The sequence below is a fragment of the Mytilus californianus genome, unplaced genomic scaffold, assembly GCF_021869535.1.
Source record: "Mytilus californianus isolate M0D057914Y unplaced genomic scaffold, xbMytCali1.0.p SCAF_1, whole genome shotgun sequence".
Lineage (NCBI taxonomy): Eukaryota > Metazoa > Mollusca > Bivalvia > Mytilida > Mytilidae > Mytilus > Mytilus californianus.
The window spans coordinates 113627369-113644309 of record NW_026262581.1 but is presented as its reverse complement, the minus strand read 5'-3'; the positions used below and the strand labels follow the sequence as shown (position 1 = coordinate 113644309).

The 16941-nt window shown below is 31.6% G+C and overlaps 1 protein-coding gene across 1 annotated transcript; it reads right to left on the bottom strand.

Annotated features, from left to right (window-relative positions):
• Nucleotides 1-9: 9 nt before the first annotated feature.
• LOC127730980 (eukaryotic translation initiation factor 3 subunit E-B-like) lies at nucleotides 10-15403 on the bottom strand. Its single transcript, XM_052239629.1, has 13 exons — nucleotides 15288-15403; nucleotides 8422-8539; nucleotides 7681-7798; nucleotides 6866-6908; nucleotides 5532-5636; nucleotides 5051-5176; nucleotides 4431-4555; nucleotides 3904-4024; nucleotides 3157-3258; nucleotides 2414-2523; nucleotides 1796-1898; nucleotides 773-904; nucleotides 10-184 (listed from the first exon to the last, which is right to left on the bottom strand). Exons 1-13 carry the CDS (start codon nucleotides 15375-15377, stop codon nucleotides 161-163), a joined length of 1317 nt encoding a protein of 438 aa, XP_052095589.1. The 5' UTR covers nucleotides 15378-15403; the 3' UTR covers nucleotides 10-160.
• Between the last annotated feature and the right edge of the window lie 1538 nt (nucleotides 15404-16941).

The window sequence follows — 16941 nt, the reverse complement described above, 5'->3', positions numbered from 1 at the left end:
ATAGAAGAATTTCCGAGAATAATAATTTATTATTGACAGCATATGATGGATTTTAAATTTCAAAGTCATATTCTTTTTAAAAATATCAGTTCTCTTTCAACACTTGACAGTCTGAATCATATAACAGGACTTTAATGCTGATAACTGGTTTCTATGGCAACTACTCTGGACCCCAGGTATTTGTCTGAAATTAATAAATATATATATATTTTTTATTGAGTTATACAAGTAATTTCTTTGTAATATACATTGAAAAACAAAATACAATAAACGATCACAATGAGTACACCAAATACGGATAATAATATGTTTAATCAATAAAGTATTTCCAGCAAGATATTTTTGCACCAGCTTTACTATCTATGACTGCACATACTCTCCTTGACAAAAATAAACCAATGTATAGAAAAACAAATGAAAAGCTTGATAAACTGTTCATTTGGTGACTGTAGCATAAGAATGTAATTATTAGAATTAAAAGCTTCTTTTTGAAATTTTATAGGGGGTAAATGTGTTGAAATAGCACATATTTTTAACATATGCTTCAGGCAATGATTTTACACCAAAATAAAATAACAAAAAGAATTGAAATAAAAAATGTGAACTTGAGGAAAACATTTAAAATATATTATCATTCGTTGAGAAATAAGTCGTCGGTAATAACAGTTTTCAATGGAAATAGAAAGAAGTGGAACCTGGGGAATTCACAAATTCACCTCTAATTAGGTAATCTGTACTGGCTTACTATGCACTATAAACATTAATTACTTACACTGTCTGTTTTAAGACCTAATTTCTTCTCTATATTCATAGCTAACATCTGAGATTTAAATGCCAATGTTTTTGTCTTCTCTATAACTTGCTGGTAAGGGGATATAGCCTGTGTTCCCATTACAACATGACCCTGTGGATAAAAAAATATACAAATGATATCTCTTCTGTTATGGTATATAACTTTAATATATTTGATTTAAATATTTAGCATGCAGAAACTGGAGACTTATACTCTGTGTATGTAGTCAAGCTCATTGTATTTTTTCAACTTCAATTAAAAAATGTGTATCAGACTTATTTTGATCAAAGTATTCATTAAAGGTCAACCACCACACACTAATTTTTTCTTTATCCAAATGCTTTCAAGAATTTTATCTGGAAATTTCAAGACCTGGGAACTGACATTGGTGTCCCATTTTATTATTTAGGAAAGAGATATTAGTATACAGAATTTTATTAATTTTCATAGGGGCAAAAATCTAAATGAACGAAGTTGATGGAAGTTCCTGTGGTAGTTAAGAAAAGTCTACAACAAAGGGATGGTATCACCTTTATAAAACTGAAACAATATATGACTAATGATAGTAAAATTTGTATTGTGTGTCTGGTTATTTTGTTAACAAAAATGTGCATTTGGTGATATACTATTCACAGATGATGAAAAAGTGTTGGAGTTACATATGGCACAATTTAGCTACTGTCTATAGCATTCAATGATAAAATTAACTAAGTTCCAAATACCATGAATACAGGAAACCTGAGAAAAAATAATTCAAATCTGTCCACATCTTCAATATGTGTGCAATTGCATACAAAGTTTGCATATTATTGAAGGAACATTGTTGGTGCTAAGTACAACACAACTATTCTTTATGTCATTTTAGACAGGTGGACACAGAGGAGCTGAAACTAGACCAGCTTTTGACTCTTGGGACAAAGCTGATGAGTCTTTTGCATGAGTTCCAGTCTAATGATAAAATAATTTTCAGCGAAAGTAAAATTAATTTCCACCAAAACTTACAAGTTTAGAATCAATTTTAGCATCAAGACGAGCATTTCGTATCAAATTAACAATCCATCTTTCTGCTTCTTCTTCTGTCATATTCAACTTCTCAGCCAACATTCTAGTTTCAAAAATATAAACATTTCTTACAATTAAGTTTTCTAGTTTTTTTTTTATCATGTATGTCATTTTCTTTTGTAAATTCACATCTGAATTTTGTTTTGTATAATACTTAATGTTCTATGCAGAATGTGCCACCTTAGAAGAAATTTATCATGGGACCATTTATTTATCACTATTAGTGACATCTTTATTGAGGATGAAATATTCTAAAGCAAAAATAACTCAAATAACTCTTTAAAACTGATGTTAAATAAATACATTATCATATAAGGCAGGTAAGTTAACAGCAATTCATATACTTATCTATACAAATATTTATTACATTTCAAATTGTGTGGAACCCATTTCTATATTCCTATGTGACACTGTTTTAACTGATTACATTATCAATAACCACACCTATATTTCACAACTAAATTATCATTTCATCAATCACCAAAAATTGACTGCCGCCATTGTGACAATTTTACTATTCATTGCATATCTATACATAAGATAAATTTAACTACTTACCGTATACTGATACATTCATGGATTCTGCAGAAAGTCTCAAATATCAACAGTCTGGCATTTTCTATAAAATCTTCTAAACAGGCTACCAGGAAAAAATCATTTACTAAAACCTGAAAGAAAGAAAAGATTACTTACTACATGCTTTTGATTCAGTTAGATCTCCATATTTGTTCCAACTTTATGAAAAATAAACTCATACACACAAGTTTTTTTAAGAACACATAATGACTCTTTATGGCTTAAAACATTCAACTTCCTTTACTTACATTCATACATTTTTAACTTTCCTTTCTCTTGTTCTATGGATTTATTATTATTTGTGGTAAAGCAGTTTACTAGGCTTTTGTTGATTAAGGTAAACCATCAATTTAAATGTTCAATAAAGTACAAATTGCTTAAGATTGTATGCAGACTTGAGCAAAACAGTGAATTCATATATCCATGAAAATGCAATTTTTCTGCAATCCACGAAAATAAATGAATCCACAGTATGTATGTAATAGATGTTTTAGTGAAATGCTTTTTTTGTATAATTTATCCTGCTCATATTTTTTGTAGCTCTTAAAATCAGAGAACTATGCAACTGAGAATTGTTGTTCTCTTTCATTTTCATTAAATGAGAAAAAATAAGACGGATAAACTTCTGATGTATTTACTCAATTAAGTATTCATTGAATAAAAGTTTTGTATTGACAATGTAAGAAAAAAACTTAGAAGAAATGGATAAAGTGTTTTACACCTACTTCTTCACATTCTCTGAGTTTCTGCTGGGCTCCATCAAAATCAAAGTTCACATACAGACATTCTACAAACTCTGTGATTGGATCTTTGTATGTATAGGATTCCTAAAAGAGAAACCAAAGATCACACATACATATTTTACATATGCAAATTTTGGATATTTGTTAGGTGACATTTCAGAGGAAAAATAACAACCTACATACAAATATGTTACAAACTATATGATTAGATCTTTTAAAAGAATACTCCTAAAAGAGAAATGCAAGGTTATATGCAAACATTCTTTTGAAAGAATTCAAATTTATATTCTGTTTCAAGCACTACAACCTAACGTGTATCCTTTTTGACAATCTGATTATTTTTTATATATTTTTTGCATTAATCAATGTTGGTCTGCACATGTGATTTGTATTGGTTAGATTATTTGGTGAGGGTCTATTTGTCTTTAAACACTTATAGTGTTAATATTTGCTGTGTAAGAGATTTCTCTTTAAACGCTTCAATTAATTGAGGAGTTAAAAAAAATTTACTAATTAAAGCCAGTATTATTGCAAATGAAACAAAACCTTTCTCCAGAATCAGTTGGTGTTTACCTTGCCATTTAAATGTTTGAGAAGTGAACTGTCCCCTTAAATAAATACAATAGCTTTTGTTCTCTGTGGAGTTTATTAAATGGGACCTTTATATTTCTCCTTGAAAAACCAATCATTCATTGATAAATTTGGCTGTTCAAAATATAAATAAATTACCTGTTGTATAACTTTGACTAAATCTTTAAGTACAACCCTCCTCCTACTTTTGTTAGTGATGACTGCTGTTGTTAAATACCTTAGTATGTGTGGACAGGTGGTCTGTATAGCATTTAGGTACCTGCAAATTAGTGAAAAAGAACATAATCAAAAGATGGCTAAGAAATCAAGCAGGCAATAAAACACATTGAGTCCAATGAAAACAGACAACACCACTGTCAAAATAGAAAAAGACGAGAGAAAAAAAACAACAGTAAGAAAAACACTACACAAAATGCTTAAGATTGAAAAACATGAACTTCACCAAAAAACCAGGGGTTGAACTCTTTACTGAAAAGGAATTTGCAAACAGACATTTACATATAACTGTTCATATAAACAACATTAGACATGTTAGAGATATGAGTAAAATGAGATGTAGGTATCAGTGAATGAGTCAGCAATCCAAGGACACAAACTTACCAAATGACATACTAGGAATAAATATGAAACACATATTCAATGGATATGTAAATATATGTACTTACAATGGCTGATACAGGAACATATCTATGATAAGATCTCGTCCTTTGGGATGATTGAAGAAAACAAATAAACTCCAATGTATCAACCATGTTCTCTGTTGTAAATTCTGCAAAGCTGATCCAAAAGTCTGAAATAAATATAGAATATATATTCCTCTGACAGGTATAGACGTGCTTATTATTAAAAAAATGTTTGTATTGTTCACTTTGATAGGATTATGCCACAAATTTTAGGGCATCAATTCCACAATCGCTTGTATGATATTGTGGATGCAAGCACAGACATCATGAGACAGATTTTGAAATGTATGATTTAGCTGTGTTTTCTTTCAGTTGTATTAGAATGAGATAACAGAGTTGTATTTGAAGATTTGCCAGAAACAATTTTTTATTTTAACTGCAACTGATGCCTGGAAATCTTCAAATTAAATACTGTTATCTCCTAAATGTTTAAGAAGAAACTAAAATGTTATATGATGATAAGTAGTTTTACATATCTGTGACCTGTTTCATTGTATTTATCCAGCAACAAAACTTACTTAATCAAAAGATGTAAGGTAAACTTAACATTAAAAAGTATACTTTAAAATGCTTCAAACACAAGATACACCTACTAAACTTACATTTCCATCAATGATTTCTTTCAGTTTAGTTAAATCATCTAATGCTGTTTCCCAGTTCTGCATAAGTATCTCAGAGGCCAGTTTACCCCATAGAGCATCTAAAAAGTTCTTATCTGTAGATAGTAACTGTTAAAACAAAAGTTCACATTGTTATATTTATACTAACAGTTCTACACAAACAATACAAAATACTCAAAACAATTTATTATTTGATAACACATTCAAATGATACCCTGTTTCGCAGGTGTATGATTTTAACCCAACAGCTTAGTAATTTAAAATTTTTTTTTTAAATATACCTGCTTTTAAAATACTTCAAATTAACTTATACAGGAATTTTGTTTGTTTGTTAAACCTTTCCAGCCAACTTCACAGCAACTGATTTCTACAGTTTTCTAACTGTATTTGTATTCATATAAGAGAAGATCTAAGTATGACATATTTGGTATTATTTTTTTTCTACTCGCAAAAGGGTACTTACCAAAACTCTGACGAAGTACAAATACTCTGCTGCACCAGAATAATTTCCACATTCGTATTGAAACTTTGCAAAGTTGTATAGAGTGTCTATCATTTTACTTTGAAACTGTAAAGAAAATGAAATATATCACATATACACATCTTCTAAAATATACACAGAACATTTAAATATTTTTGTTATATTAATGTTAATTACTATTTATGTAGATTTCAGCAATGATAATTTTAACTATTAACATTTTGGCATAGATTTTTGCACTGGTATTTTTCTCAGATTTCTAAATAGACATAAAATATGGTGGCTTATTTCTGACATCACATAATTTTGGTCGACATAGATTTATCTCGATAAGACATGATATTATCTTGACAAGCCATGATATTAACTCGTTATGTCGACTTTCATGTTATTTTTATCGTGTAATGTCTTGATAAATTATCGCAATATTCCGTGATATATGCTGCAGAATGTCGACATATTTTTCTCGTTACCATGACTTTTTCTTCGACCCTGCCTGCTCCTGTCATTCACATAAGGTCTTGTCAACATAGAGTTATCGCGATCTGCCATGTTCATTATCATGACAAGTCGACATATCACACGCTCAAATATAGAACCTCTAAAAATAGATCATATTCGGAACTCGCTTCGACACATGCAGTCTGCAGACGATCAACCACAGTCTGTTCTGGACAAGGAGTTCCGAATATAACTATCGCAACATTTAAGAAAATGAAATCATAGAGATAAATATTAGCGACTTTTCATGATATATGACGACTTGTCATGATAATGAACATGGCAGGTTGCGATAACTCTATGTTGACAAGACCTTATGTGAATGGTAGGAGCAGGCAGGGTCGAAGAAAAAGTCACGGTAACGTTAAAAATATGTCGGCATTCTGCAGCATGTATCATGGAATGTCGCGATAATTTATCATGACATGACACGATAAAAATAACACGAAAGTCAACATAACGAGATAATATCATGGCTTGTCAAGATAATATCATGTCTAATCGAGATAAATGTATGTCGACCAAAATTATGTCGATGTCAGAAATAAGCCACCATAATAAAATTATGACAACTGAGATAGCACTTAAAGTTTTCCTAACTACTTAATAAGCACCCCCCCCCCCCCCCCCCAAAAAAAAAGAAATTCTTTTCTTTATGAACAGTATTCAGAAGAATGCAATTTAATCAAGTGTCCCACATGGCAAGCACTGTCTTTTTATTTTTTTTACATATACCCAATAATACTGTTGAAGACCAAACATGTAGCATAAAAAGAGAAAGCAAGTTTGGGTGGAGTTACATCATTAATACTTACCCCAAATTCTTTACTTAGGAATTCAAAGAGCTGTCTCCCATCTCTGAAATATGTCAACATGGTTTATTGCTGGATGAATTACATTTTTTAAGCCAAGACTTTCATTTAATATTTATTAGACTGATGCCTTCAATTCAGGTCAGTCACCATTTTAATGCATAAGGATTTAAATAATTTCAAAGCTGACTAAGACAAGTTGAACTGCTCATAATGATACCCATGCTACATTGTATAACTATTCAGTTAACAGAATTTGATCATTGAAGATGAAATCACATCATACAGTATAGCATGCTTTAGTGCTGGATAGTTGTCTCATTGGCAATCATATCATATCCCCTTATTTTTATATTAACATGAAGCTTGATATCATATTTCAGAAAGCTCTTCTTCAGAGTTTCAGACAAAATGCAATGTATAGGTCATACTTGACCAATATATGCAAGAATTTTTAAGTATTTGTTTAACAGGAAGTTGATAAGCGGTGAATGTGGCAACGCAATACTTGGCATAGCTAAATTTAAGTGGGTCTGATTTTAATTCCCAAGAAAATTGTGGCAAAAATTCTATGGTACAGACAAACAGCTTTCTGGACCATGTGTTCTTTGTATGGCTTTCATTCAAGAGGAGTCCGGGGCTCTTTTCACAAAACATCTTATGACAAAATTGTTTGAATAAGTATTAAAGCTTTGATTAAAATAGTATTTGATGAAGTATTTTGCATAATGAAGGTTAATTCAAAACGCCATTCAAACTTATTCTAGTGTTACAAAATGTAACTATGAAAATCCAAGATTTATAATGAATATATTCACCTTGAACTCTGCACCTGTCTAATGACCTCTGGGTCTTCAAATATTTTTGTGATTAGTTCTGTTTCACTCTGTAAATATTTCAACTGTGATACTACATCAGTTCTTTTGTCCTTCAGAGCTAAAAAAAAATAGTGCAAAAGCATTATAATAAAACAAGGGAACACAGATTTAAGATAATGTCAGTTTTATGCGATCAATGAATCGTTTGCTTCCTAATTAAGACTCCTTATGATAGGTCTGAATAAATGTGGCCAAAGAAAATTGATTTTAATCTTGTACATTTGTACATGAACTCAATTTTGGCTCATACAATACTGTTTTGAGACCATATAAACTGATATAATTTTTGTCTTATCCATGTTCTGCATATATTTTCAGACTTAGATTAAAATGTCAGAAAATCCTGATTCCTAAATTGCATTTGTATGTTATCTTATAGTTTAACCATCTGCTTGTTTGTATTTAAGTAAATCAAGTGTTTGTATTCCAATATGGCATGTATGTCAATACAAAGCAGTGATTCAGGTAGACTTCAGGACCCTCATGTTAATTTCCATTTTTATTAAAATTTCTTCCTGCATCCTTTCAGGAATTCTCATATTTTCAAATTTCCTTGAACATATTTAGAGAGAAAGGTGTGCAAATGTCCTGAGACCCTAAATGAATTACTGCAGGGGTATAGTATTTGTTTCTTGAAATGATAAGATATAATGTTTATCAATTATGTTACTATATAATTACTTTGTGGTACATCTTTGTCTGGATACAAATTTTTATGTACATCCATTGCAAAGTCCACCATGTTTGTATTACTGAGAAGATCCAACTTCCCTTTTAACATCTGTTTTTCATCGTACAGCTGAAAAGATCAAAATATTTTCTTAACTATAGAGATATACAGTAAGGGTTATAGACAACACAATTATCTCAAACAAAGGTAGAAACAAGAAGAAAGAATTTCAAAATTTAAGAATTTATTGGTCTGGACAGGATTGAAAACTATCAAAACATTACATGATTTTTCCGATATTTAGGCTTTCATAAAGACAGAAATCTATTACAAATGTTGAGGTTTAAACTATATATTAAACTAATATTACTAATTATTTCAAAAGTTTAATGCTTTTTCTTTGTATTTGATGATTTTATTATAATCTAAATCATCAGACATCTAATTCTATAAATATATAGAACTAGAACACACCCACGACATAGCAGATCCATTTGATTCAATTAAAGTACCTACGCCTTATTTATAGCCTGGATTTTAATTCATTTGCACTAATAGGTGTAAATAGTATTCAATTAGGGTTTTTACATTTCTGTATATTTGTATATTTGTAGGACAATAATATTTTATGAAGGAATGTTTTTTAAATAAGTAGTATTAAAATTAAGGGCTTTTAATACTGTGTGACACAGGTGTTCCAAAAACGGAGGAATTTACTAAGAGAAGAAGAAGACATATACTATTGGTATCGGTATGGTATTCGACTCGGAACTTGTTGATTATTGGTAATATTAATTATGTGGAAAACAAAAGGGCCTTGAATGGTGTAACTTTTAATCAACACCATTGTCCTACATGTAGTAGTTATAAATAAAGTTGAATTCTTTGATTCATCGTTTTTACTTTATGACGGCTAACAAATTTGACTTCGTTATTTTAGTAGTATAGATATTAAACTAAACATTGTTTTGACAAAAAAAAAAATTCTTCCTTTTCCACAAAGTAATCTCTATGTAGTAACATCAAATTAGAGGGATACAAATGCCAACATTAGGTGATCATTGGCAATATACCACATCTTCTTCATTTTATGTAGAATTTGTACTACAAATATCACTATGTTTACATACATATATATGTCTCTCTTATACAGCTATGGGTATAAAGTCCTATATTTGACAAAACAGAATTTCTATTCATCAGGGTCATCTGGTGGAAGTCTTGACTGGGAACTGAAGAATAGGAACTCAAACCAAAAACATCCATGTACATAAAATCTTACTGATATTTATTTCTTAAATTTATTTTCAACATTTCAGTTGGAACAGGACTGACAGATAAAATTTGACTTTCTATGTCACTTTCATCACTGCAGGTTTCTACAATCTCACTGTCGAAACTTGAAGATTCATCAAACTCTAGATTAACATCATCGAACATAATACATGTACAAAAAATGTATCAATAATTATGTAATAGCTTCTGGTGTTAGATTTTGAACACTAAATGGACTGTTTGACTCACCAGTCTCTGAAACACAACAGACTGGCATCACTGGGGAAAGAAACACCAGATTTACAATTTTAGAAATTTTTTATGACATAACGGGATTCATTCTGTATCCGTATAATGAAACCTCTTTAATGAAAAGAAAATGCCTTTTTAATAAAACATGACTTGAAAGGGTTGTAAAAAACATCAACATGCACTTATAATATAGTTCTTCCAGTTACACAGTTGATGGGATTGATGGAGCAGAAATTTGACCTTTTTATCACTGTGAATGGGACCTATTAATGGCCCCTAAGGACATACTGATAAATCCCTGACAATGTACATTAAATGTACAATAAAATGCTCCGCAGGGCGCAGCTTGATACGACCGCAGAGATCGAACCCTGAACAGTTGGGGCAAGTATGGACACAACATTCAAGCTTGATACAGCTCTGAATTTGGATTGTGATTAAATATTTGACACAGCATAGGTTTCTGACACAGAATGCATGAATGTGGTCTAAGGACTTAAAAATTTTAAATTGGACATTCATCTATTATGGTCCAATATCCAAAATCTAAATACATGGTTAGATTCAGCATATCAAAGAACCCCAAGAATTCAATTTTTGATGAAATCAAACAAAGTTTAATTTTGGACCCTTTTGACCTCAATGTGGACAAAGTTGATAATGGGGCCCAAAAATCAAAAATCTAAATACATGATTAGATTCACCATATCAAAGAACCCCATATATTCAATTTTTGTTGAAATCAAACAAAGTTTAATTTTGGACCCCGATTTGAACCAACTTGAAAACTGGGCCCATAATCAAAAATCTAAATACATGTTTAGATTCAGCATATCAAAGAACCCTAAGAATTCAATTTTTGTTAAAATCAAACTAAGTTTAATTTTGGACCCTTTGGACCTTAATGTGGACCAATTTAAAAACGGGGCCCAAAATCCAAAAACTTAATACACGGTTAGAATCAGCATATTAAAGAACCCCAAGAATTCAAGAATAAAACCCCATTGAAATTGGTCAAGAAATAAGCAATTTATACGAAGTATCTTCTTTTGCACAATTCTGTGCAATTGAATATTTCTTGCTATTGCACAATACTGTACAATTGACAATTTCTTGCTATTGCGCAATATAGTGCTATTGGATATTTCTTGCTATTGCACAATACTGTGCAATTGAAGATTTCTTGCTATTGCGCAATACTGTGCAATTGAAGATTTCTTGCTATTGTGCAATACTGTGCAATTGAAAATTTCTTGCTATTGCACAATACTTATTATATAATAATTTACACATCCTGTTTGGTGTGTATCTCCTACCATATCATTATTATTTGCTTTTAAATATAAAACAGAAATAACCAACTTCAAATGGAAAATTTTAAAAGAAAAAAAAAAGGAAAAAAAGAAAAAAAAGGAAACCCCCCCCCCCCCAAATTTTTTGAACCCCCTTATGATTCATCACCCCCAAACTCAATCCCAGCCTTCCCTTTGTGGTATGGTACCTTGCAGTACAATTTCAGAGAGATCCATACACTTGAACACAAGTTATTGTCTGGAAACTAGAAAAATGCTTATTTTTGGCCCCTTATTCCTAAACGTTTTGGGCAATTACCCCCAAACTCAATTCCAGCTGTCCCTTTGCAAAATGGAACCTTGTACTACAATTTCAGAAAGATCCATACACTTACACACAAGTTATTATCATGAAACTAGAAAAATGCTTGCCTTTTTTGGCCCCTAATTCCTAATATTTTGAGGCAATTACCCCCAAAATCAATCCCAGCATTCCCTGTGTGATATGGAACCGTGTGGTACAATGTCAGAGAGATACATACACTAACACACAAGTTATGTCTGGAAGTTACAAAAATGCTTATTTTTGGCCCCTAATTCCTTAACTGTTGGTACCATAACCCCAAAAATCAATCCCAACCTTCCTTTTGTGGTATTGAACCTTATGGTAAAATTTCATAGAGATCCATTCACTTAAACTAAAGTTAGAGTGTGAAAACCAATGTGTCTTCGGACGACGACGACGACGACGCCAACGTCATACCAATATACGACCGCAAAAATTTTTTGCGGTCGTATAAAAACTAAATGTTATCACAAATAAAGCAATTTATTGTGGAAGTAAGTATAATTCGATTTGAAGGAAATTTATCATTAATGGTACAGTACACGCAGAGAGGGAGTAATAACGAACTCTTTCCACCGATTTCGGAGTGAAGCGATGTCACACCGCGAATCACGGATTATACTCCCAATTTCCTCCAAAAATTCTCTCCCAACACCGCGTGGCTGTTAATTGATTTAATGCCCATCGGATGTACTAAAAATTAACGATGCGTGACAACATAATCGCATTAGCCAGATTATTTACCTATGTACGTTTAATCGATCTTGATTGCACCTGTGTGCTTTAAAAACACGGTATTTAATCTTAATAACAAATGTTTTCCTTTCTTTTGACAGATAAGTTGTGACATCAGCATTCAGAAGAAGATAATTATTATCATATGTTTTTGTCCCATGTCATTGTCACTTAAAAAAAACGTACGAATGAATAAAAATATGAAGAAAAAAACTTGTTATTTTGTATTTCTATTATAGTCCGGTCAGGTCATACATTGTATTCTTTCAACAAAGACGATTTTATAACAATTAGGTAACTTTATGACTTACTCAAAAAGCCATATCCGGTGCATTAATTGTTCACTATATAAAAATCAACTGGCTTAAAACAAAATGTTGTTTTTAAGGTAACTCGTCCAATCTGAACCACAAAGTAAATTTATCTGATCAACAAGTGAACTTTGTCATTCTCAATTTATTTTTCAATGTTTCACTATCTCGTTACGTAACTGACTTGAATTAGAGTTTCGAGAAGAAACTGTCAAGTGACAGCTCTGTTGAACAAAGGGATGACGTTTTGTATGCATGCCCTTTGTTATAAAAACATTTTACTGAGAGAAATTTCGCACCCAAGCCACAACACAACATTCACAACTTAATTAGTTATATGAAAAAAATACATGCTTTTACCTCTGTAATTGATCTTTAATTATAAAAAACAAAATCGGATGCGCGTAATCCGTATGTTAGTTATAAATCCTTGGAGTAATGGAAAAAAAAATTATTTCAACAATTATTATGAAAAAAAAAAAAATCAAATATATCTACGAAAAACATTTAAATTAAATGATCGCTGTCTAAAATACAACACACAAGTTTACATGCATCGTGCGTAAATAAATATTATGCAACGACGAGTCAATGCAGCACCATTAAAGCACGATACTGCCATACCAGTTGACCATAGTGTTATACATAGGTTATAACTTTCCCCTGCTCGCAAGAAAGAGCAAATTTTAATTACTAATTTGATCAGAAAAGATCGCACAGAGTTAATACTCATTCATTCATTCAATTTATACCCATCGTATGACAAATATGTCATGCGTAAACCATGTATTTGTGTACCAAGGTTGATTTAGCTATGGAAGTATTCTTGTTGTCGCCGAAATGTATTACAGCAGAATGCATTGAGTGTGTAGGTAAAGGTAGAATCTTTGGTTAGCTTGCTTGTTAGCTGAACCGTGAAGTCATTATTAGGCTAGGTATACTACCTTCCTTTCGGAGTAGTATAGTCCTACAGACAGATTGGTTATCAGTCTGACTAGTCTACTCTTAAAGGAGGGTAGTTTACTTAACCTAATAATGACTTAACAGTTCAGCTAACAAGCAAGCTAACCAAAGATATTACCTTTACCTACACACTCAATGCATTCTGTTGTAAATATCAAAGAAATGCCAACCAATCGTAGTAAGAAAATGTCGTAGACTTAAACAAAATGAATGGTAAATAATTAGTTTTTTATTTGTATATACAAAAGTTTGAGACACATAATTTTCGTTAAAATGCTCACATTTATACATTGGCGATAGTTTCCTTTTATTTTTACACATCGCAAATAAAATATTATTTTATTGGTGAGAAAAAAAAACGAGGTCAAAATCAAGTATAGTTTTTTTTTTAATAAAACTATTGAATCCAAATGAAGAATTAAAGACAACATTTTGCTTTTTAATCTTTTATTTGTTTCATGCAATTAGACATATAACTTGATTAAAAATAAGACAGGAAATACAATTGTTTAATTACATAAGAATTTCCAATACCCTGACTGTTGCGTGCCGGCATAGATCAGAAGGATTAGGGCAATTAATTACCTGGTGTGACACGGTGTGACACTGTGCTGGGAGAGATGTCGCTAATACAATAAACAAAAGGTAGCGGATTTACGCGGAAGTCGGAGGGAATACTCCCGAATTTAGGGAGGGATATCGGAGTTTCCTGGTGTCACTCCGTGAATAATTGCGGTGTATGGAGTTGGGAAACATGTTCACTTTAACTGTACTGTATTTCGAATCCAGCTTTTTGTGGTTATATTGTTTATAAAGCCTTCAAATTTGTCTCCTTGGCTTAACAAACTTTCATATAAAAGTTTTAATTATACTATAAGGTATTTTCAAAATATTTAGATTCTTAAAGGCCAATATGTCTTCTATACACCTTATCGCTATTTAGTCAAATCCGAGAAAAACAGTTACTTAGACAACTTTCTGTTGAGGTCAAGTGGAATAAAACAAAGGTCATCAGCAATGAGCCGAGGGAGGAAAAAGTTTGGAGAGTGGACATTTTAAAATTTTAATAGTTTAAGATGCAATTTTTAAAAGACAAATTAGTCATTGAAAATGCTTTGTTTGATGTGTTTACGATGGTTTAAACATGTCTCTATGAAAAGTTTTATGGACAATACATTGTTTGAACAAGGCCCCAGATAGCTTCAACAGGTTTGAAAAGTTGTGTAATTTTAGAACTTATCCAGATAGGAATAAATAGCGATAAGGTGTATTCCAATTTTTACCTGCTACGGGTATATGGAATGGTGCTGCAGGCCTACAGGGCACTGGTTTGAGGTGAGGTAGTTGGCAATTTTTTTCATGATAAGACTCAATAGGGCTTGATAAGGGATTCTAAAAGTGGCCAAATCAGAAAATCGCTCCGGACACAGAATAAAAAAAGGCATAATTTATGTCTTGTTCAAATATTCAATCTTGTTATAGGAGAGGATGTATAGTCTTGGCATGCTTTATTATTCTCTTTGATTGTTATCATTATCAATATAATATTTCAAACCGAAAGTACCGGTTACGTGTTTTATATGGTACAATACTGAAAGGTTGGCTACATGTATGACACAGATGGGATAAACATTCATTTGTATCGTAGCTTGGGATCACGATATGCTTCTGTCTATGTGATATATGTTTGTTATACTGCTTACTTCTTTCACTGATAAAAATTCGAGTAAGGGGAAGACCAAATGACGGTCTAAATACTGTCCCATTCGCGATGTCAAGTCCCATTCCGCCATGCTGCCGGCTTGTCAAAAAGAATTGTAAAAGATAAAACAAACGTCGGGTACGGATAGAAATATCCTTCGGTTTTTTTTTATAGAGAAATTATTTCGAATATAAACACAACAATCAGACGCAATTGCATTTAAAAAAAAATTTGTTCAAGTTGTAATTGAAAGGTATATAACTAAAGTATATACAGTATATTTCGTATAAGACTTAAGACATAAAGCTTTATTTAAAGTCGGTATATGCAAGTACAAACATAAACCTTTGCTTTATTACAAACTCTTCTTGATAATATCAGCATTCAACAGGGGCGGATTCAGGCGCTCCGCTCGGCAAAAAATTAAGTTAAGCCAGGCAATGTCGTTAAAAACTCCCATCATCAGAATCAATAAAGTTTTGTGTTGTTTTGAATTATACAAGTGTGGACACAGACTTGTGTTGTCTGATGGGGGAAATATAGAAGCTTTATTAGAAACAGTTTATTATTGCACTAGAAGTCCACCTATTTTTCGCTGGAAATGATGGACAACTCTTACGAAAATTCTAAAAAAAAACCTGTAAAAATGTCATGACTGTTGAGGTTGCGCACATATGACTGATAAGCCGTTGCGAACGTGACATATGTTGCCGCTGATATATTATTTGATTGTGTTGTAGAGAAAAAATGTTATCCAGTCTTCAAAAACAAAACTGACATATGCAGTAAAGAAAAACAAATAATGTTGATCAAATCTTTTGAAAACTATTTTATTTGTGCAGGATAAAAACATAAATTGTTCAGTGAAACATTTTGGCAATGATATTGGAATACGTTTAATTCGTGTATGTTAGGCGGCGTTGGAGTTTCGTCCTCTTCCTCTTCCGAATACGGGAGAAGACTCATAGGTAGGAGTGTAAAACTTTCCGGAACTTGTGTGCTATATGTACTTATGGACTTAATTAAAATTACTATAATCAATAAAATAAAATAGTCTACTGAATAACATATATACATTATGTACAGTAATAAGTTGGTGTGTATCCTTCAAATGCTAGAGTGGCCAGATATGCCACTTTTGAAGGATTCCAGGGTTTCAGACTTACCTATTGTTTCAGTGTTTAAAATATTACCATTAGCAATGAGAATGTCGTTACAATCAAGAATTTCATACTTTAAAAATCCTTGGTTAAGATATGTAGAGCTTACGTTAAATTGTTATTACCACAGACATATAATAAATACACACTTAGAAACCATAAATTTACCGAAAACCCTAAAAAAAAACCAACTGATTTACTCAATGGAAGCCCATAATTCAAAACTTTATTGTCATATAAATCAAATTGTGAACCTATTTCAAATAATAATGAATACAATATAATTAATCAACTAATAGACAGCTTCCAATTGAAGTTCTGAAAACGTTAATTAAATATCGAAAAAATTAACACAAATCTGTATGATTATGGAGAACTCAGTACATATCCTATATGTCTGTACATGTGGAACACCGTATGGTAGCGTTTTGGTCCTTTTACTGTTGCAAAAATAGTCCTGAACGGAAATGGTCAAATATCCTGTATAGATCTATT